Source organism: Nicotiana tomentosiformis, chromosome 7 (genome assembly GCF_000390325.3).
Source record: "Nicotiana tomentosiformis chromosome 7, ASM39032v3, whole genome shotgun sequence".
NCBI classification, from domain to species: Eukaryota; Viridiplantae; Streptophyta; class Magnoliopsida; order Solanales; family Solanaceae; genus Nicotiana; species Nicotiana tomentosiformis.
In genome coordinates this window covers 96837657-96859484 of record NC_090818.1, presented here as the reverse complement: position 1 = coordinate 96859484, position 21828 = coordinate 96837657, and the positions used below count along the sequence as shown (strand labels likewise).

The window sequence follows — 21828 nt, the reverse complement described above, 5'->3', positions numbered from 1 at the left end:
GCTGACTAGTGAATTGATCAGTACATTCGCGGAAGCTTTGTTGTCAAGCGGTGTTTTGGCCATCGCGTTCGCGTGGACAGCATCGCGTTCGTGTAGGCCTAGGAAGTGTGGACCTTCACGTTCACGTAGGAGGTTTCACATTCGCGAAGCATAGCTGGAGTTGGAGGCCGTTGACTTTTACGATATCGAGGGTACTATCGCAATCGCGTAGGGTACTGCTGAGCAGTGCATTTACGTTACCATTTTCGAAATTTTACCCATTATTACATATTTTGAGCCCTAGACTTTGAGAAGAGGAGATTATGAAGAGCAATTTTACCACTACATTGGAGATAAGAAATTTTCACTTGGATTTTGTTTTATATAGTGATTGCTCATAGATTTCTACACCTAAAACATGAAATTTTGAAAGGAAATTTGGGGTTTTATCTACACCTTAAGGGAGTGTATTATTGGGATTAAAGTACCGATTTGAACTCGGTTTTGGAAACTAATTATATATTTGGACTCGACAGGTTATGTGTCAATGAATTTTGGTTTCGGATTTCGGGCATGTGGGCTCGGATTGACTTTTGTTGACTTCTGCGAATTTATTCAAAGATCAAAGCTTTATGGATTGGGATCACTTATGATATTTTTGACTTCTTTGGATGATGTTTGCTTGGGTTTACGCGATTGGAGGGTTAGATCGATGTTTTTACGTGATTCGAGGTTGAAGACAAGCCCGGATGGGGTAAATATCTTGCTTAAGATTGGTCTGAGGGTAATTTCCTTATTGATTGTGATATTTGTTATATGTTGGGGTGGCGTATATGCGAGGTAACGAGCGTATGCGTGAACTATAGTTGTTCATGATCCGATTAGATCTTATGCTATTATATGCCTTGCTTTGCTATCATGCTTCTTTGATATCATGTTTTCTCCATTTGTATGACTACATGAGTTATTATTCATGTGAGAAATCATGTCTAGACTATTTGCCTATTTGTTTAAGACATAATAGGACTATTTTCCTATGTTGAGCTATTTGCATTAGTTGTAGTTATACTGTTCAGTCATGATACTATATTCGCGTGTTATATCTCTGTATTTGTGCACTTTTTATATGTTATTGGTGTCCTCGTACATGGCACGAGTTTGAGCTGAATTGCGACACGTGGGTTCATTCCATGTGGTATATTGAATTATGTTTCTGTGAGATGTTGGCATATGCAGACTTGAGCTGATTGAAACTGATCTTGGGCCATAGAGCAGTGTTGGTATTGATAGTGAGGTGACGTGTCCATGCCTTATATTGGGTCACGTGATATTGATCATTGACTTAGATCCGATCAGTGCTTGGGCAAGGACCTGCCCCTCCGATGTCAGGTATTAACCATGGGTGCAGGCATAAGGTCTTATATGTTCTTGATAAGGGACTTATGTCGGGCACCCGTACATTAATGAGTGTGTGTGTATGTGTCTGTGTGTGTCTGCATGTGAGGGTCCATGGGCTTTGAGCCAGGCACCGTAAGCGTGCTTAGAGTATGATTAAGGGGTACTTTGTGCCAGGCACTATGAATTTGCTGAGATTATATATACTTAATATTTAAACAGTGATTCTTTGTTGGTTTGGCATGTATAACGGACATGCAAGAATAAAGATGTATTATCTCTCATGCTAATTGGTATTTGATCACTCTACTTGATGGTTAGATCTTGATATTATAGTTTTATCTTGTTAAATGCCTGTCTAAGTGATTATTTTTGGAAGTTGATGTCTTGAGTGTATATAGGTAAAGCATGTATAAATCTCCTCCTAATGTGTTAAGCTGAGCCTGTTATTATTTGAGTTGTTTTCCTTTATATGTTGTTATTCTGCTGTTATTGTTGTTGTTGGTTGTGGAAAGGTAACATTGGACCTTGCCACACTCGTCACTACTTTCAGCCCGAGGTTAGGCTTGCTACTTATTGAGTACACGGGAAAGGCTATACTCATACTACACTCTGCACTTCGTGTGCAGATCCAGGTATTACTAATTGTGGTTGTTGCCCGTGGGTTAGATCCGGATTAGTTGGAGATCTCGAGATAGCATTGTTGTTCCGTTCGCAAGCTTTGAAGTCCCTTTCCTTATTTCATGTTAACACTGTTTACTCATTCGGGCAGTAGTGTATTTGATTCAGGCCAAAATCCCAACCTGTTGTGATGGCACCTAACACACTTGCTAGGCAAACCGACAATCACATAACACCTAAATATTTAAATAAAATATGTTTTAATAAACTCAACAGCAGAAAACCTCATAAATAACTGATAAAAGTAACTGAAATACCGTTACAACCACCCCAAAATTTGGTGTCAACGAGTACATAAGCACTATGAAGTATCAACATAAACCAAAAACTCTAGTACAACTGTCTGAATAATAGAGCAGTACTGTAGAAAATAAAAAGGAAAGAGAGTTAAGGTCTGCGGACGTCATAACAGCTACATTGAAGACTCCAAGAAATTACTGGCAACAATCTAGCAATCACTGCATCCAGATGTACCTGGATATGCACAAGAAGTGCAGAGTGTAGTATGAGTACAACCAATCCCATATACTCAATAAGTAAGAAAACTAACCTTGGGCCGAAAGTAGTGACGAGCTCAGAAGGATACAATCAGAATCAATATAATGGCAACACAGGTAAGATAATGACAATGACAGTAAATAACTCAGAAAAACTTCCATATTCAGCTCGTTCATGGTACATAAATTTAGACATGCTTTTAAGTTCACAATTAAAGACCAACACAGATAAGAACGGTCAAGTATAGCTAGCATGAGGAATGATACATCTCTATGTCTACATGTCAAATATGCATGTCAAAAGTAAGGTATCACAGTGATATTTCTAGGTACTCATACTCTCAGAGTACTCAATCTGTCTATCTCAGATACCCACTCATCACACACACAATCACTCAGCACTGTATGGGTGCCTGGCATCAATGTTCCTCACCAAAGCACGTGTATATATATCACTGTGCCTGCGCTCACTGCTGGTATGTCAGACTCCGGAGGGGCGGATCCTAAGCAGGCACTAATATAAAGCCTATAAGGTCTGTTGCAGCGTGCAACCCGATCCGTAATAATAAATAAGCGAATAAGGTCTGATGCAGCGTGCAACCCGATCCACAATAACACTCACAACTTGGCTCTCAGGTCCATTAATCTCTCAAGTCTCAAGGGCTCACAATCTCGTACTACTCAACCCAAATAATAATAACATATGATGTAATAGTAAATGATAGCAGAGACTGAGATATGATATGCAAATGAAGGATCACGACTAAGCACATAATTGCAATTAAAGCAGATATCTCAATAGCAGAAATAGCCTCACTATGTCTCAACCTAATAAGCACAAAGCCTAAACATGATTTCTAACAGGAATCATAGCTTAATTACTTTAACAAGCAAGGATTTCGCGGATAGAACAAGGCTTGATAACAACACAGTTCAAAAGAATCAACCGGATCATGATTACCACGGTGCACGTCCACACTCCCATCACCTAACATGTGCAACTCAATATCCTAACACAACACAATAACACGTTTCTCAGAAATTAATACCCTTAATTCCAAGTTTAGAAGTGTTACTTACCTCAACACGTGCAACTCACTACTCCAACAAGACCTTGCCTCGCGAATCGGCCTCCGAACGAGTCGAATCTAGTTACAAACAACTTAATATAATCAAATCAGGCTATAGGAATCAATTTCATACGATAAAGCTAAGATATTTAACCAAAATCAAAAGGTCAACCCAAAAAGTCAACCCCGGGCCCATGCCTCGGAACCCGACACCCATTCAATTATGAGTCCAACAGTACCAGAATCATCCAATTCCAACCACAAATCGACCCTCAAATCTCCAAATCTTACTATACAATACATAGTCAAAAAATTCCCCAAATTTAACCTGAAACACACATAAATTAGGTGTAAAACCAATGTTTATTCAATATTTATGTACAAAAGTTTTTAGAAGTCACTTACCTCTTCGATCAAGGTAGAAATCTCTCCAAAAATTTCCCTAGCCCGAACTTCAAAATCCCAAAAGAGAAAATCAACTAAGCCCTTCGATTTTATTCTTCTATCAGCAATTCTGCATCTGCGGACTCCATGATCGCTTCTGCGCTCCCGCTTTTGCGAAAAAACCCCTGCTTCTGTGAAGATGACTTAAAATCTGGCACGCCATTTCTGCGCGTCCATTTTTGCGGTTCTCCTCGTGCTTCTACGCATCCGCTCCTGCAGAAGTCCTTCTGTATCTGTGGTGCAAGCCCAGGCCATGCTTCTCCGCATCTGCGACCAAAAATCCGCATATTCAGAGTCGCAGAAGTGGTCCTTCTCCGCACATGCAAAGCTGCCATAGCCAGCCCAATTTCGCTTCTGTGTTCCTCCAGCCGCACCTATAGCCAAGCCCACCGTCGGTGCAATTACAACAGCAATCCAAATATGTTCAGCAATGCTCTAAGTCCAATATTCATCCGTTAACCATCCGAAACTCGCCCGAGGCCCACGGGACCTCAACAAACATACCATCAAGTCCTAAATCACAACACGAACTTAATCGAAATATCAAATCACATCAAACAATATCAAATCACGAATCGCATCTCAATTCAAGCCTAATGAAACTAATGAACTTCAAACTTCTAACACCAATGCCGAATCATATCAAACCAACTCTGATTGACCTCAAATTTTGCACACAATTCATAAATGACACAACAGACCTATTTTAACTGCCGGAATCAAAATCCGAGCCTGGTATCAACAAAGTCAACTCTTGGTCAAACCTCTTAACCTTCCAAACCTTCAACCTTCAACTTTCACCCATTCAAGCCAAAAACGACCTACGGACCTCCAAATCAATATCTGGACATATGCCTAAGTCCAAAATCACCATACGAAGCTATCAAAATTCCATTCCCGAATCATCTACAAAAAAATCAAACTCTGGCCAACTCTTCTAGCTTAAGCTTCTAACCTTGGGACTAAGTGTCCCAATTCACTCCGAAACATCCGCAGAATCAAACCAACCACCTCGAAAAGTCACATAACTATAAATGAACATAGAAGAAATGATAAACTGGGTAACGGGGCTACAATACACAAAATAACTGGCCTGGTCATTACACAATGACACTAGATCATGGGATGGTTTTAGTTGTATTGTTGCTATTGACTTCAGTTGTTTGTGATTATTTCGCTGATGAGACTATTCAATGCTGTTATTTAAGTTTGTTTCAGTTTATTGATTGATGACTTCCCTAGCAAGTGGTTAGGCACCAGCACAACTCCGATGAGATTTTAGGTCGTGACACTAGCTATGCCAAATTGAAACTTTAAGTCAACAGTATTTCCAATGACTTAATGGGAGCCTATTGTACTCCTAATAAAATACATGAGAGATAAAAGATAGAGAGGAGTAAGGGAGAGAAAATTGGCAATCCTAGAGCAAAACAAGGAGAGCATGAATTGCAAAATAAGAGTGGATTGTCACAAAGAGAAAAATCAAAGAGTGAGAAGAAAAATAAAGAGAGTGAAAGGAAAGAAGATGAGATAAGAGAAAAATAAAAGAGTGTGAGTGAGACTATATCTTGTTCTAATTCTAATCTTTCTACATCCTCTTCCTTTAGTTGTTTGGATTTTTTTGTAGGTAATTGGAGAGATGGGCCAATTGAGGAGATAAAACGGGAAGAACTTCATGACTTGGGAAATGCAAAAGAAGTTGAAGTTTCTTCTTCAAGCAAGCAAATGAGATTAAATTTGGAATACCAAGGTTAAGAAGTTTCTATAATTGTTTATCAAGATAAAATGACTAATTCTAACTCTCTAGTTACTTCAAATGATATAGTTAATGACTTGATTGTGAGTGATAGTCTACCTACTTGTGATATTGATGATTATTTACTTTGTGTTGACATGCAAAAGGAAAGTTGTGATCATACACTAGTTGAATATGATTTGGGAGCTAAAATTGCTATTGATTATGAACTTGAAAAGCTTCAAGCTATTGTTGTGCCATTGATTGGAAATCATGAATTTGAAGGTGTCTCCTTGGATGTTTTCCATGAAAATGGATTTATTTCTTTAGCTACAAGAAATATTTTTGCGTGCAAATTTAATAGAGGATGAATGTCTCTCAGCTGGTGAATTTAACTCTTGGGGGTTATTCATCTTATGAAGTTGTGAATTCTTTGTGTAGTCAAATTAGTGAGGACATGAATCTTTGTGAAAGTAAATTGATGAGCTTTATGGATCCATCTTTGGATAATTGTTCGAGTTTTCAAGGAAGTCAAGAACCTTGTGTGTTTGAGAGTGAACTTAAATCTTTCAAGTTTAATGTGAATAACTCTTGCTTGTATCTACTTGGTGTAATTGGTAAGGACGAATCTACTTGTTTGAATAACATAACTCCTTCTTTCTTTATTATGAAGGATATCAATGGAGATTTTACTTATTTCTTTAACAAGGAAAGTCCTAATATTATTCTTAAGGATGAAGAGGTTTTTGATAAAAATGGGAGTGAGCTAATTGATGCTAGCTTTAGTGTTAATTTTTTTATTTTTTCTACCTTAAACTTTGAGGATACATTTTGGTCAAGCTTTGTATTTGTTTCTAGGATGAAATGCAAGAATGGTCAATTTGAAGCATGGAATAACTTCGTTGAATTTAAATGTGTTAAATCTTCTTGTGGTGACTTCATTAATATCTTGAACTTTTTTATGAAGGATTATCAAACGGGGAATCATAAGAGATAGATGCATCTACCATTTGGGCCAACAAAAGGATTTGAAACTTCAATGCTTATCCAAGGCAAGAATGATATGTTTGATTGGTTAGTGCTTTATTTCGGGCATTCTAAAGCCATGGAAGTAATTGTATATTCACTTAAATTTAGTAGAATCAACTTCGTAGTGCCTGACCATGATTCTTTGATGTTGCTATCATATTCACGTTGTGAGTTTTCAAGTGGCCAACTTAGAGATGATTTAGAAAAGAAATATTTGTGTTTGATCCTGGTAATTTATTCAATAATTTTGATTTGCAATTGAGCCAAGTGTCTATTAGTTTGTTGAAAGAAGTATTATTTATTAATCTTGAGGATGCTTCGTTATACTTTAAGAGTGTTCACTTTGATGCATGTGGTAGAGATCTTTGGATTAAATTGATGCATGAGTCCTATTATAAAGTGTCTTTACCTTGCACAATTCTTTGTATGCATGAAATGCTTGATGTTTTGTTTCTTTGTGCTAAGAAGTCCTTACGGAACTTGAGCTTGATTTTTTTTTAACTCTTGGCATGAAGTGAATTTGAATGATAAGTGAGTTGGTAGATCTAAATGCTTTATATATGTGTTATACTTCTATGTTTGGACTACCTAAATTATTTTTCTTGTATGTTAAGCTTACAAGAACTATACTTTGTGCATACTTGGGAAATTACTTGATTCTATGTGATGACGTTAATATTTCCTTTTTAGAGGAGACTTTGTGCCTACTAGGAAGAGTTTGGTCAAAAGAATGCATGTGCACTATCTTGTGTTGTTGTTTCCATATATATATTTGTATATTGATAGGTTTTACTTGTACTCTTTTCCTCCCATATTTTGCAAGGTGCAAATTTGAGGATGAATTATTTTTAAAAAGGGGAAGATGACACGACCCAAGATAGCCAACGCTTTGGATGTCAATTAGTGGATACTTTCGCAATTAAAAGGCTATATGCATAAGTTGCCATCAATTGAAGATTACATATTTTTCGAGGCTATACTTGTAATAAGTGACTATACTTAGCTACTTAGAAATTAACTTAGGGGTATTTGGGTCATTTATAGTCAAATACCTTTTGATAGCCTTTAAGGCTTTCATTTTAGCAAGACTATTTTGATAAATGATGAATACTCTTTTGATAGGTGTAATGGTGGTTTGCCCTTGCTGATGACAACTTTATTCAAAGGTGTGTTCTTCAAGTGGAACCATACTTCCACTTGAAGGTATACCTATAGTTTAGGATCACTTTGTTATGTAATTTTTGGGTGATTAATTATATTAATTATTTTTCAATTACTACTTTTTGGGTTTATTCTCAAATTTTATCCTTTATCTTTAATTTTTTGTCTTCCGCATTTTAGATTCTTGTCAAAGTAAGTTCAAGAATAAATGAATTTGAAGTGCAATGAGCCGAATTTATAGCAAGGCATTCTCTAGAAAAAAAATGATTGGTTGAGAATATTATATAGTGAAAGGAAAAATGTGTGCCTGTTTTCTTGAGACATTTGTTATGGGCTGGAATGCAATCAACATAAAGGAGTGAGGGAATGCATACCTTTTTTGATCATTATATTAATAGCAGGAGCATACTTAAGAGTTTTGTTAAAAATTATGAGACAATAGCCAAAGAAAAATATGATAAGGAGATGACAACTGAACACAAGTACAGGTATACCAAAGAGAGAGCTCTTTCTTTGTTTAGTTGGGAAACATAGCTCTGAAGGTCTCTTACTCGAACATTATTAAAGAAGGTAAAAGCTTGTAATGACCCCGCCAGTCTTTTGAGTATTAGAACCCCATTCCCCTATTTGATGCTTCCTACAATTTTATTTTGCATCTTGTGACTTACGGGGAAGGTCGATTTGGTTCCAGGAAGGTTCGAGAGTAAATTAGAACACTTAGTTCTCTTTTGGAAGTCTTAAGTTGTAAAAGTTGACTGTTGAGTAAATGATATCAGAATCAGGATTTGAAGATTCCTATAGGTCTATATGATGATTTTTGACTTAGGTATATGTTCGGATTTGTTTTTGGAGGTTTAGAAGGTTTTGACCCTATTTTCCGAAAGTTGGCAATTTAGAGGTTTAGGAGGTCATAAGTTTAACCAATAGTTAAGTTTTTGGTTAATAAGCTTTAATTTGTATTATGAGTCCTTGAATAGGTCCTAATGGTTGAAATAAACTTATGTGCAAAGTTTGATTGTGATTCGGAATATCTATGTATTATTCGGGTGCATCTGGCAAAGTTAGAAAGTTTGAATGTTAAGGAATAGATTTGATCTTCGATTCATAGTTCTGATATTGTTTTTGATGTTTTAAGCCTTGAGACAAGTTTGTAAGAACTATATAGACTTGTTGGAATGATTGGATGGGATCCTGAGGGGCTCAGATTAGTTTTACGGTTGTTTCAAACCATTTCGGATGAAATTGCAGTTGTTGATTCGTTGCTGTATTACAGTACTTCACGATCACAGAGTAGTGGCTCACAATCACGGAGAAGGATTTTGGCCGAGCTATTTGTGATTCGTGGTTGCGGGTGCAGGGTCATGATCATGGAGGATTGTGTGTTCTATGCATCGCATTTGTAGGGTTGAGGTTGGATTTGCGAAGGGTTATCATAGGTGTGGGCTGGTTATTGGCCTACGCAGTCGAGAAGCGGAAAGCCGTGATCACGTAGAGCACTGGGTAGCTATGCTTCATGATCATGTGGAATCGAGTCACGATCACGATGTGTACCCTGGGCAATATAAAATGCTGAGATTTTGGAATTTTTTCCTATTCTCTCATATTTTGAAATCTTAATCTTCAAGAGAGGCGAATTTGCTTCCCACCTTGCTTGGTATTGTGTTGTATATGATACTTGGTGAGGAAGAGTGAAATGCATGAAGGGTGTTTCCGTGCTTGTGAGGAAGAGTGAAATGCTCGAAGGGTGTTGCCGTGCTTGTGAAGGGTGTTTCCGTGCCTTATTTATACATTGATATTATTGCACGAAGGGTGTTTCCGTGATTGAGTGAACGTCATGATATGCATGAAGGGTGTTTCCGTACTTGTTTTTATGCAATGATGTAAGGATGAGAGTAAAAGAACGAAGCGTGATGCAATACAGTTTTATTGATTTCATTGCTCTTTACTTTGATATTTGGAATATGGACTTGGCTTTGGTGGATTTGTTAATCACTTTTGACAGGTTTTTCAAAGTTGTTGTCAAACTACGAGTTGAGGCTTACTGAGTGACACTTTACTTTATTTCCCCATTTTGAGCCCTTTACTTGTGTTGTTTTTTTTTACTTGTTGTTATCCCGACATTATACTTGATACTTTACATGTTATTTCATTACTTCTTGATATATAACTGCAAAGGTTTATTATAGGTTTCTTGTCTTAGCCTCTTCACTACCTTGTCGGGGTTAGGCTCGACATTTACTGGGTACATTAGGTCAGTTGTACTCATACTACACTTCTGCACTTCTTGTGCATATCTAGTCATTGGTACCAGCGGAGTCCCAAAAGGTGTTTAGCAAATACCAATCGGGTGATTTGAGGTAGAGCTGCATTCCGTTCGCAGACCTAGAGTCAACTTCTTACTTCCATTGTATAGTTTCTACTTTTCGGACAATATTGTACTTATTTCAAAACAATGTGTGTAGTAAATTCTACAAGCTCATGTACTTGTGACTCTACATCTTGGGATGGATTGAGTGATAGCGTTGATTCTAGACTTATTATACATACCTTTTCAGTTGCTTTTACTTTATATTATTATCTTCCTGTTAATCGTAAATTGTTATTCTTTCGTATTATCTGTTGTGTGTTGGCTTGTCTAGCGAGCGGTGTTAGGCGCCATCACTACCCTGACTGGTTGGGATTTTGGGTCATGACACGAGGGGCTCAAGTGAGTTTCAAGGTAGTTTTGTACCATTTCAGATGAAATTGTAGCAATTGATTTGATGCTATGTTGCAATGCTCGTATGTTGCAGGGGCTGGAAATCGTGGAGCAGAGCTCGTAATCACGGAGAAGGATTTGGGCTTGAGGACGAATGGGTGACCCTGGACCATTTGTTTGACAGATTCAGGCATTGGGAGAGCTACAATTGGCATCTTGAGGAATTTCAGTGTGACCAAGTGACATGGGAAATACTTTGCCCCCTGACCTTTTCTCTAGCACTGTTGGGACTTCTGGTTTTCCTGCAAAGGAAGGGGTAGATCAATATCAAGCTATTACCCCCAGTTTTGGCTACCTTCCGAGTAAATCTATGGGTCACCCTTGTTCCAATGATACTGGCAGAGATGTTCAGAGCAATGTCGGCATGTTCAAGAGGATATAATTTCTTCAATGGATGCAACTTGCTACTACAGATATGGGCTACGGAGCATTTCATCCGGACGGAGGCGGCCATTGAATACTTTGTCGGCACTAGTAACATTGTCACGACGCCAATCTCCTACCGTAGGATGTCGTGATGGCACCTAGTCTCTACGACTAGTTAAGCCTAACATGCATGAGGAAATAGCATAAATAATAATAGAACTTTAAATTTACACCATCTAGCTATCATAAAAGAACTCAACAATATCGCTAACAATAACACCATAAATCTTGTGAGACTGAGTCATAAGTTGTACAAGAGTATGCTGTGAATTCCCTAATACATCACTATCTAAATAAAGAGTAAGCAGTAGAAAAAACAAGGGCAGAGGGTGACTTTGAGGCCTGCGGATGCCAAACAGGTATACCTTGAAGTCTCCGAGATGTATAGCCAGTCACTGATGCCTAACTTGATGTGAGGTACCTGGATCTGCACAAAAAGATGTGCAGAAGCGTAGTAGAGTATACCATAGCAGTATCCAGTAAGTATCAAGCATAACCTCGGCAGAGCAGTGACGAGGCCAGGCCAAGACACCTACTAGGGTAAGAAAAAAAAGCTGCACAAGTATAGTACATTCTAATAATAGAAACGAGGAAAATGAAGCTATAAGTAATACAACAAGATAAGCTACAACTTAATTTAAAACAATAAAGGAAACAAAGAAGGAACACGTAGTAAGAACATCAAGAAAACAATGCGTACAAATACAAGTGAGGTAAATGAGAGATAACCACAAGAATCACAACCAAGGTACCGCCTCGTAATCTCATTTTACAATCACAATCTTTCCTTATATCACCGTGGGAGCCTTACATTTAGTTTTGAGAATCATTTTTTCCAAAATAGCTATCTGCGTTTTAGCCCACTTTATCACACTGTGTGGCTTCACGTAGTTCCCCTACTAGCAACACGCGTATCAAGCCCATCTTATCTCACCGCATGTGTATCAACCCTTAGCCTTATACCACCGCATGCGTATCAATATCACAACATATCACAACTCGCACCTCAAGTGCCCAAATGCCACAAGTTTCCAAAAGAATCAACAATATCAATGTTTCCACAACAAATAGCCCATGGCTCAACCACAATTTTACATGAATCTCAACAATATCAAATTGAAAGTGAATAGCTCAACAAGAATGGTATTTCGATAATAAACAACTTTGCCTCAATATGATCACAGCTTTTACAACTTCAACACCAATAACTCAACAATAAGATATTCCATGAGAACAACAACTTCAAGTAAATAATTCAACAATTAAATAAGTGACAAGACAATAAGGAAAACAATAACTTCAACTAAAGTATATAAGAGCAAATAGCAAGTAAGAGGTGGAACAAGTGTTAACAATGTCAAATAAAGCATGTGCAGGTAGACTAATATGTGTAAGGGTAAACTAACAATGAAACATATAACATGCTAGGACAATTCAATTAAAGGCATGAAAAGAGTCCAAATAGCTTATACCGGTCAAATACCACATATAACCCGTGTATCCACTCGTCACCTTGCGTACACAGATTTCACATATCATAAATAGCACAATCTACCCAAATCCTAAGGGGTAGTTTTCCCCCACACAAAGTAGGCAAGATACTTACGTCAAACAAGATAACTCAATCACTAGTAAGCCTTTTCTGTGAATATCCAACTTCGGACGGCTCGAATCTAGCCAAAATAACTTAATACCATAAATACAACCCCGAGCTCGGAACCTGACCAACTTACAAAATCCGAACACCCATTAGATAATAAGTCCAACCATACTAAAATTATTCAATTCTGACCACAAACCGACCTTCAAATCCTCAAATTATTGCTTTGGAAGTTTTCACAAAATTCCCCAATTTTTTCAACTCAAAATACTAATTAAATGATAAAAAGAATGATGGATTAATGTACAATAATAAAATCCGAGTCAAAATCACTTACCCCGATCAACTCCTTGAAACTCTCTTCCAAAATCGCCCAAAACCGAGGTCTCTAACTCAAATTATGAAAAATGGAACAAAACCCTCGACCTACCCCTTTCTACCAAGTGATTCCGCTTCTGCGGCTCTGCACCTGCTGAAAATCCATCGCAGGTGCGGCTTTTCATTAAGCTCTGGGACATCCACTTCTGTGGACCAGCCCTCGCTTCTGTGAGCCCGCTTCTACGGATGCCTGACTGTACCTGCGGTCTTTATACAACTGACCAAGATCCGCTTCTGCGGAAAGGAGATCGATTCTGCGGGTGCGCACTAGCGCCCAGGTGTCCGCACCTGCGATACCAGCTCCTTTTTACTTCTGCGGCTCTGAGGTCGCTTCTGCGGCCACATCTGCGGCCCAAAGTGCATAGGTGCGATTGCACCAGACTCAGCAGTTCCTCAGCAAACAATCAAGTCCAAATGAACCCGATTTCAATCCGAATCACACCCAGGGACCCCGTCCGAACATACCATCAAGTCCCAAATCACATAACGGACCTATTTGAGTCCTAAATCACATCAAGTAATATCAAATCTACGAATCGCATCCCATTTTAAGCCTATGGAATCAATGAACATTCAAATTCTAAAACCAATGCTGAAACATATCAAACCAACCCTGATTGACCTCAAATTTTCAACACATGTCATAAATGACACAACGGACCTATTCCAACTTCCTAAACCGATATCAATAAAGTCAACTCTCGGTCAAACTTCTCAACCTTCCAAACCTTCAACTTTCCAACTTTCGTCAATTCAAGCCAAAACGACCTATGGACCTCCGAATCAATATTCGGATATACGCCAAAGTCCAAAATCACCATACGAAGCTATCAGAATCATCAAAACTCCATTCCGGAGTCGTCTACACAAAAGTCATACCCCTGTTAACTCTTTAAACTTAAGCTTCCAACTTTGAGACTAAGTGTCCCAATTCACTCCAAAACTTCCCCGGAACAAATCCAACCACCCCGGCAAAGTCACATAACCACAAACGAACATAGAGGAGGAAATAAATTGGGGAACAGGGCTAAAATACTTAAACCGACCGGCCTGGTCGTTACATCTTGCCCTTCTTAAAACAGACGTTCGTCCGCGAACGAGTATAGAGACATACCTGAAGTGGTGAAAAGATGAGGATAACGGCTACGCATATCATGCTTGGTCTCCCAAGTTGCCTCCTTGACTGGTTGACCCCTCCACTGAACCTTTATTGAAGCTATGTTCTTTGGCCTTAACTTTCGGACCTCCATGTCCAAGATGTCCACCGGCTCCTCAACATAAGTCAAATTCTTGTCCAATTGGACTGAGCTGAAATCTAAAACATGGGACGGATCACCGTGATACTTTCGGAGCATGGAAATATGGAACACCAGGTAAGCTGCAGATAATCTAGGTGGCAATGCAAGCTTGTAAGCTACCTCCCCCACTCTCTCGAGGATCTCAAAAGGACCAATATACCTCGGGCTCAAGTTGCCCTTCTTTTCGAACCTCATCACATCCTTCGTGGGTGAAACCCGGAGCAAAACCCTCTCTCCAACCATAAATGCTATATCACGAGCCTTCCGATCAGCATAACTCTTCTGTCTAGACTGGGCTATGTGAAGCCAATCCTGGATCAACTTGACCTTATCCAAGGCATCTCGAACAAAATCTGTACCGAACAATCTAGCCTCACCCGGCTCAAACCAACCAACTGGAGCACGGCATCGCCTCCCATATAGTGCCTCATAGGGAGCCATCTGAATATTGGATTGGCAGTTGTTGTTGTAGGCAAACTTTGTAAGCGGCAAGAACTGATCCCATGAAACCTCAAAGTCCATAACATAGGCACGAAGCATATCCTCTAGTATCTGAATGGCGCGCTCGGACTGTCCGTCCATCTGGGGGTGAAATGTTGTACTCAACTCAACCAGTGTGCCTAACTCATGTTGTACGGCTCTCTAGAAGTGTGACATAAACTGTGTGCCCCATGCAGAGATGATGGATATCGGCATTCCATGAAGTCGAACAATCTCGCGGATATAGATTTGAGCCAGATGCACTCAAGAATAGGTAGTCACTACCGGAATAAAATGAGCCGACTTAGTCAACCTATCCACAATAACCCATACTGCGTCAAAGTTCTTCAAAGTCTGTGGGAGCCCAACAACGAAGTCCATGGTAACATGCTCCCATTTCCACTCGGGAATCTCAAGTCTTTGAAGCTAGCCGCCTGGCATCTGATACTCATACTTCACTTGCTGAAAATTTAGGAACCAAGCCATATACTCCACTATGTCTTTCTTCATTCTCCTCCGCCAATAGTGCTGCCTAAAATCATGATACATCTTAGCTGCACCCGGATGAATGGATTACCGCAAACTGTGGGCCTCCTAAAGAATCAACTCACGTAACCAATCCACATTGGGTAAACATATAACCGGCACACATCCGCAACACACCGTCATCTCTAATAGAAACCTCCTTGGCATGACCGTGTTGTACCATGTCCTTAAGGACAAGCAAATGGGGGTCGTCATACTGACGCTCTCCGATGTGCTCATATAAAGAAGACCGAGAAACCACACAAGAAAGAACTCGATTGGCCACCGAAACATCCAATCTAACAAATTGATTGGCCAAGGCCTGAACATCAATGGCTAGTGGCCTCTCTGCTACAGATAGATATGCCAAACTAGAATTCATACTCTCCGCCTTTTGACTCAAGGCATCGGCCACCACATTGGACTTTCCGTGATGATATAGAATAGTGATATCATAGTCTTGAAGCAACTCTAACCATCTCTGATGCCGCAAGTTAAGATATTTCTGTTTGAACAGATGCTGGAGACTCCAGTTGTCGGAATAGACCTCACATGGGACACCGTACAAATAGTTCCGCCAAATCTTCAAGGCATGAACAATAGCTGCCAATTCCAATTGCGGACGGGATAATTCTTCTCATGAACCTTCAACTGACGAGACGTGTAGGCAATCACCCTACCATCTTGCATCAACACCGCGTCAAAGCCAATACGTGACGTATCATAATACATAGTATAAGACCTGGAACCCGTAGACAATACCAACACTGGGGTTGTAATCAAAGAAGTCTTCAGCTTTTGAAAGCTCTCCTCACACTCCTCAAACTATCTGAAAGGAGCACCCTTCTGGGTCAATCTGTCATAGGTGCAGCAATAAATGAGAAATCCTCTACGAAACGACGATAATACCCAACCAATCCAAGGAAACCTAGGATCTCAGTAGCTGAAGACGGTCTGGACAACTCTGAACTACTTTAATCTTCTTCGAATCTTCCTTGATCTCCTCACTCGACACCACATGATCCAAAAATGCCACAGAATCAAGCAAGAATTCACACTTTGAGAATTTTGCATACAACTTCTTTTCTCTCAAGGTCTGGAGCACAATCCTCAAATGCTGCTCATGATCCTCCCAACTGCGGGAGTACACTAAGATGTCGTCAATATCAATGACAAATGATACAAGATATGGCTGGAATATACTGTTCATCAAGTGCATAAATGCTACTGGGGCGTTGGTCAGCCCAAATAACATAACAAGGAACTCGTAGTGACCATACCGACTCCTAAAGGCAGTCTTCAGAATATTTAAATCCCAAATCTTCAATTGATGATACCCTGACCTCAAAACAATCTTTGAGAATACTCTGGCACCTTGTAGCCAATCAAATAAGTCATCAATGTGCGGCAATGGGTACATGTTCTTCACTGTGACCTTGTTCAACTATCGATAATCAATACACATGCACATAGAACCATCAATCTTCTTCACAAATAGAACCAGAGCACCCCAAGGTGACACAGTAGGCTAGATGAAACCCTTATCAAGCAACTCTCGCAGTTGCTCCTTCAACTCCGCCAGTGCCATACGATATGGTGGAATAGAAATGGGCTGAGTGCTCGGCAACAATTCAATACAAAAATCGATATCTCTATTGGGCGGCATACCCGGAAGATATGTCAGAAATATATCTGGGAAGTCTCTCACTACCGGCACCGACTCAACGGTAGGAGTATCAACACTAAACATCTCTCACAAAGGCTAGGTATGCATCACACCCCTTCTCAACCATTCGATGTGCCTTAAGAAAGGACACAACCTTGGTAGGAATATAATCCAATGTACCCCTCCACTCTAACCACGGCAAGCCTGGCATAGCCAGTGTCACGTTCTTGGCATGACAATCTAGAATAGCATGATAGGGCAACAACCAGTCCATGCCCAAGATAAAATCAAAGTTTACTATACTGAGGAACAATAGATCAACTCTTGTCTCAAAGCCACCAATAACAACTAAACACGATCGATACACATGGTCCACAATAATAGAATCTCTCACACGCATGGACACATATATAGGAGAACTCAAAGAATCACGATATATATATCCAGATACAAAGCAAAGTAAGATGACACATATTAATGAGTAGAGCCTAGATCAAATAAGACTGATGCATCTCTATGACAAATCGGAACATTATCTATGATAACTGCGTTCGATGCGACCGCCTCTATCCTACTCAGAAAAGCATAGCATCTGGCCTGGCCTCCCCCTCTAGGGTGACTCCTAGTCGCTTGTCCCCCACCCCTAGTTGGTTGTGCGAGTGGAGCGGCAACATGTTCTATGAAGCCTGTGGACCAGATGGAAACCGTGGAGTTTGAGTAGTCTATGGAGGTGTACCCCTCCTGAGTCTGGGGTAGTCCCTTACCATATGACGGGTATCACCACACTCAAAGCAAGCTCTCAGTGGGTGTGGCTGCTGAAACTGGCTCGGGCCTGATCGGGTGGACTGACCGCTGAAAACACCCCTTGCAGGAGGTGCACTACATAGTGGCAGTGCATAATGGGCAACATAAGACCTGGAAGTAGCAGGAGCACCACTAGAAGCTGGAAGTGTTGAATGAACTGGACGACTCACATAGTCTCTACCATGATAGGCTGCAACTGGGGCGTAGTTACCACTATATCCGCCCAAATCTCGAGGCCTCTTAACCTCCCCGTCCTCTCTCTCACGGCTCTGCATACCCTCTAACATCTGTGTGATCTCTACCACCTGCTGATATGGGGTATCTATCTCCAACTCTCAAGTCATGTTGAATCTAATACCATAGTTGAGCCCCTCGATGAATCGATGGACTCGCTCTCTGACTGTATAAACCAAGGCAGGTGCATGTTTGGACAACTCACTGCATCTGACAGCATACTCTGACATTGTCATAGTACCCTAGTGCAACTACTCAAACTTCGTGCGACATGCATCCCGAAGACTCTGGGAATAAACTCTCAAAAAAAATCTCTAAAAATTGAGTCCATGTGACTGAAGCTAGATTGGCTGGGCTACCCTCCTCATAAGCCCGCCACAACCAATACGCTGCTCCTGATAGCTGAATTGTAGTAAAAGCAACCCCACTCATCTACACAATACCCATGGTGCGGAGAATACAATGGAACTTCTCTAGAAAACCTTGTGCATCCTCTGTAGCTAGGCAGCTGAAAGTAGGAAGATGATACTTCTTGAACCTCTTAAGTCTAAGCTTCTCCTCCTCATATTACATTACCCTGACCTCTGGCTAAACCGGAAAAATAGGTTGCGCTATTAAAACCTCTGGGAGCTGATCTGCATCGACCCACTGCTCTGGAGTACGGGTCGTGGGAGCCTGAACTCCTCCCCTAGGATGAGAAGTGGTTGGTGCAAGTTGAATCATCCCCGCCTGAGCTAGTGTATCAAACATGCTCAAGAACTATGCGAGGGTCTCCTGAAGTGCAAGGGTTGGCAACAGGCGCCTCAGGCGCCGGCCCCCCAACTGGAGCTACTAGTGGCTCCTTTATTGCAGCTCGGTCAGGTGCTCTAGCTGCACCACGTGCCCCTCACAAGCTCTGCACGAGTATGCTATAATTCCCTAATAGATCATTATCTAAATAAATAGTAAGCAGTAGAAAAACAAGGACAGAGGGTGACTCTGAGGCCTGCAGATGCCAAGAAGGTATACCTTGAAGTCTCTAAGTTTTATAGCCAATCATTGATGTTTAACCTGATGTGAGGTACCTGTATCTGTACAAAACAATGTGCAGAAGCATAGTATGAATTCACCACAATAGTACCCAGTAAGTATCAAGCCTAACCTCGTTAGAATAGTGACGAAGCCAGGTCAAGACACCTACTAGGATAAGAAAAAGAATCTAATCAAGTATAGTAGATTCTAATAATAAAAACGAGGAAAATGAGGCTATAAAGTAATACCACAAGATAAGCTACAACTGAATTTAAAGAAATAAAGGAAACAAGGAAGGATCATATAGTAAGAACATCAAGAAAACAATACGGACAAATACAAGTGAGGTAAATAATATATAACCATAAGAATCACAACCGAGGTACCGCCTCGTAATCTCATTTAACAATCACAATCACAATCTTTCCTTAAATCACTGCGGGAGCCTAACACTTAGTTTTGAAAATTATTTGTAATGACCCGACCGGTCATTTTGATCTCTAGTGCATCGTTCGGCGATTTGAGGCCTTGAGTAGTTTCACTTCAGGTATTATGACTTGTGCGCATGGTCGGAATTGAATTTCGGGAAGTTCGGAGTTGATTTGGAAAGAAAACTCTCATTTCGGAAGCTTTAAGTTAGAAGAATTGACTAAGGTTTGATTTTTGAGTAAACGACCTTGTAATTGGGATTGTAAGGTTCCAACAGGTTTGTATGATGATTTTGGACTTGGGCGTATGTCCGGATCGGGTTTTGGATGACCCGGGAGCGTTTTGGCGCCTATTGTGAAAAGTTGGCATTTTGGAAGGATTTTATAAATTTGGGTTGAAGTGCATTTCAATGTTATCAATGTCCGATTGGGATTCCGAGCCTGGGAATAGCTCCGTATGGTGATTCTGGACATAGGAGCGCGTCCAGAAGTGGATTTGGAGGTTCGGAGGTCGTTTCGGGGTCATTTGGCAAAAAATAGAAATTTGAAGGTTTTTGGAAAGTTTGACTGGGAGTGGACTTTTTGATATCGGGGAAGGATTCCAATTCCATAAGTTGGAGTAGGTCCGTAATGTCGAATGTGACTTGTGTACAAAATGTGAAGTCAATCGGGCGTGATTTGATAGGTTTCGACATCGAATGTAGAAATTTGAAGTTCTAAAGTTCATTAAGCTTTAATTGGGGTGCGATTCATGATTTTGATATTGTTTGATATGATTTGAGGCCTTGATCAAGTTTGTGTTATATTATGGGACATGTTGGTGTGATTGGACGGGGTCTCGGGGGCCTTGGGTGCGTTTCGGGGTGGTTTCGGATCAATTCGGGCTATTTTGGATGTTGTTGTTGCTGGTTCTGATATTGTCCTTCGCGAACGCGAAGGGAGACTTGTGATCGCGAAGTGAGGATTTTTGGGCTGCTGAAAGTTGTTCATCGCGAACATGACACGGGGGCCGCGAACACGAAAGAGGGTCTGGAACAGCCTACGCGAACGCGGGAGATCTACCGCAAATGCATAGAAGGAAGAGGGAGCGGGGCCTGGAGTAGTTGTCCTTCGCGAACGCGGCAGGTGGAACGCGAAGGGTGGTGGTCTCAAATTTTTGCGAACGCGACCAAGATGACGCGAACGCATAGAGGAAATGTGGAGGCAGTGTGTTTAGCCTTCACGATCGCGATGTCATTCCCGCGATCGCGAAGAAGTGTCTCCTGGGCAATGAGGTTTTTAAAAGACGGGAATTGGCCATTTTACTCCATTTTTTATTTGGTTGGGCGATTTTTGGAGCTCTTGGAAGGGAGATTTTTGTCATCTATGTCAAGGTAAGTGATTCCCACCTATTGCAAGTTAAATACTTGGATTATATAAGGATTTAGATTTGAAAATTTGTGAAAATTTGGGATTTTGAAGAAAAACCGAGAAATTAGTATTTTTCAATTTTGACCACGAATTTGGGCATGAAATTGAGATTAAATTATATATTTGATTTCATAGTGCTATGGGTAGTATTTCTCTTCAAAAAATTTCGGAATCCGGGCACATGGACCCGAGGGTGATTTTTATCGACTTTTCGAGCAGAGTTGGAAATTGTTTTAAATTGAATTATAATGAGTATTAGAGTATATATTTATGGATTTGCACCTTTATTCACTAGTTTTGGAGTGATGGGCATTGGTTTCAGTTGTTAAAAAGGCTTTGGAGCCGGTTATGGAATTTCGGAGCAAGGTAAGTCTCCTTTCTAACCTTATAAGAGGGAATTAACCCCATAGGTGAATCAAATTACTATGTGCTTCTATTTGTGGGGGCTACGTACACACGAGGTGACGAGAGTCCGTGCGTAGCTACTATTATGCTTATGCCCGGGTAATCTAGGACCCATATCATATTGTACTTGTGATGTCTGCGCCCTACTTATTAATTTAATCATTTAAAACATTTAGAAACTCGATAGAGGAATTATAAAAAGGTTAAACTTTATTTACTTGACCGTTAAATGAGAATTTGAAATTCTTGGAATATTTGCCCCTTAATAAATCTTGAATTGGTTGTTTAATGTGTTTTCTCTTTTGTGGAGCGGGTCGAATGCCTCGGTAGCAGATAGATGCATCTATGGTTCGTGTCGTTCGACCCTCGGCAGTGCACAGTTTAAATATTATGTTGGATCGGGCCGTACGACCT

General features: G+C 40.3%; 1 protein-coding gene across 1 annotated transcript; it reads right to left on the bottom strand.

Moving 5' to 3' along the window:
- Positions 1 to 11351: 11351 nt before the first annotated feature.
- On the bottom strand, positions 11352 to 15033 carry LOC138896059 (uncharacterized). Its single transcript, XM_070180838.1, has 3 exons — positions 14692 to 15033; positions 14268 to 14496; positions 11352 to 11464 (listed from the first exon to the last, which is right to left on the bottom strand). Exons 1-3 carry the CDS (start codon positions 15031 to 15033, stop codon positions 11352 to 11354), a joined length of 684 nt encoding a protein of 227 aa, XP_070036939.1.
- Positions 15034 to 21828: the final 6795 nt, after the last annotated feature.

Bases quoted from the DNA above. Each gene is read 5' to 3' on its own strand.
- LOC138896059 (XM_070180838.1), bottom strand. From the start codon at position 15,033: ATGGACGGACAGTCCGAGCGCGCCATTCAGATACTAGAGGATATGCTT. The intron at 14,497-14,691 runs GTTGGAGAGAGG...ATGCTCCGAAAG, and splicing joins CTCGTGATATAGCATTTATG to TATCACGGTGATCCGTCCCA. The intron at 11,465-14,267 runs GTATGTCTCTAT...CTCTTTATTTAG, and splicing joins TCATCTTTTCACCACTTCAG to ATAGTGATGTATTAGGGAAT.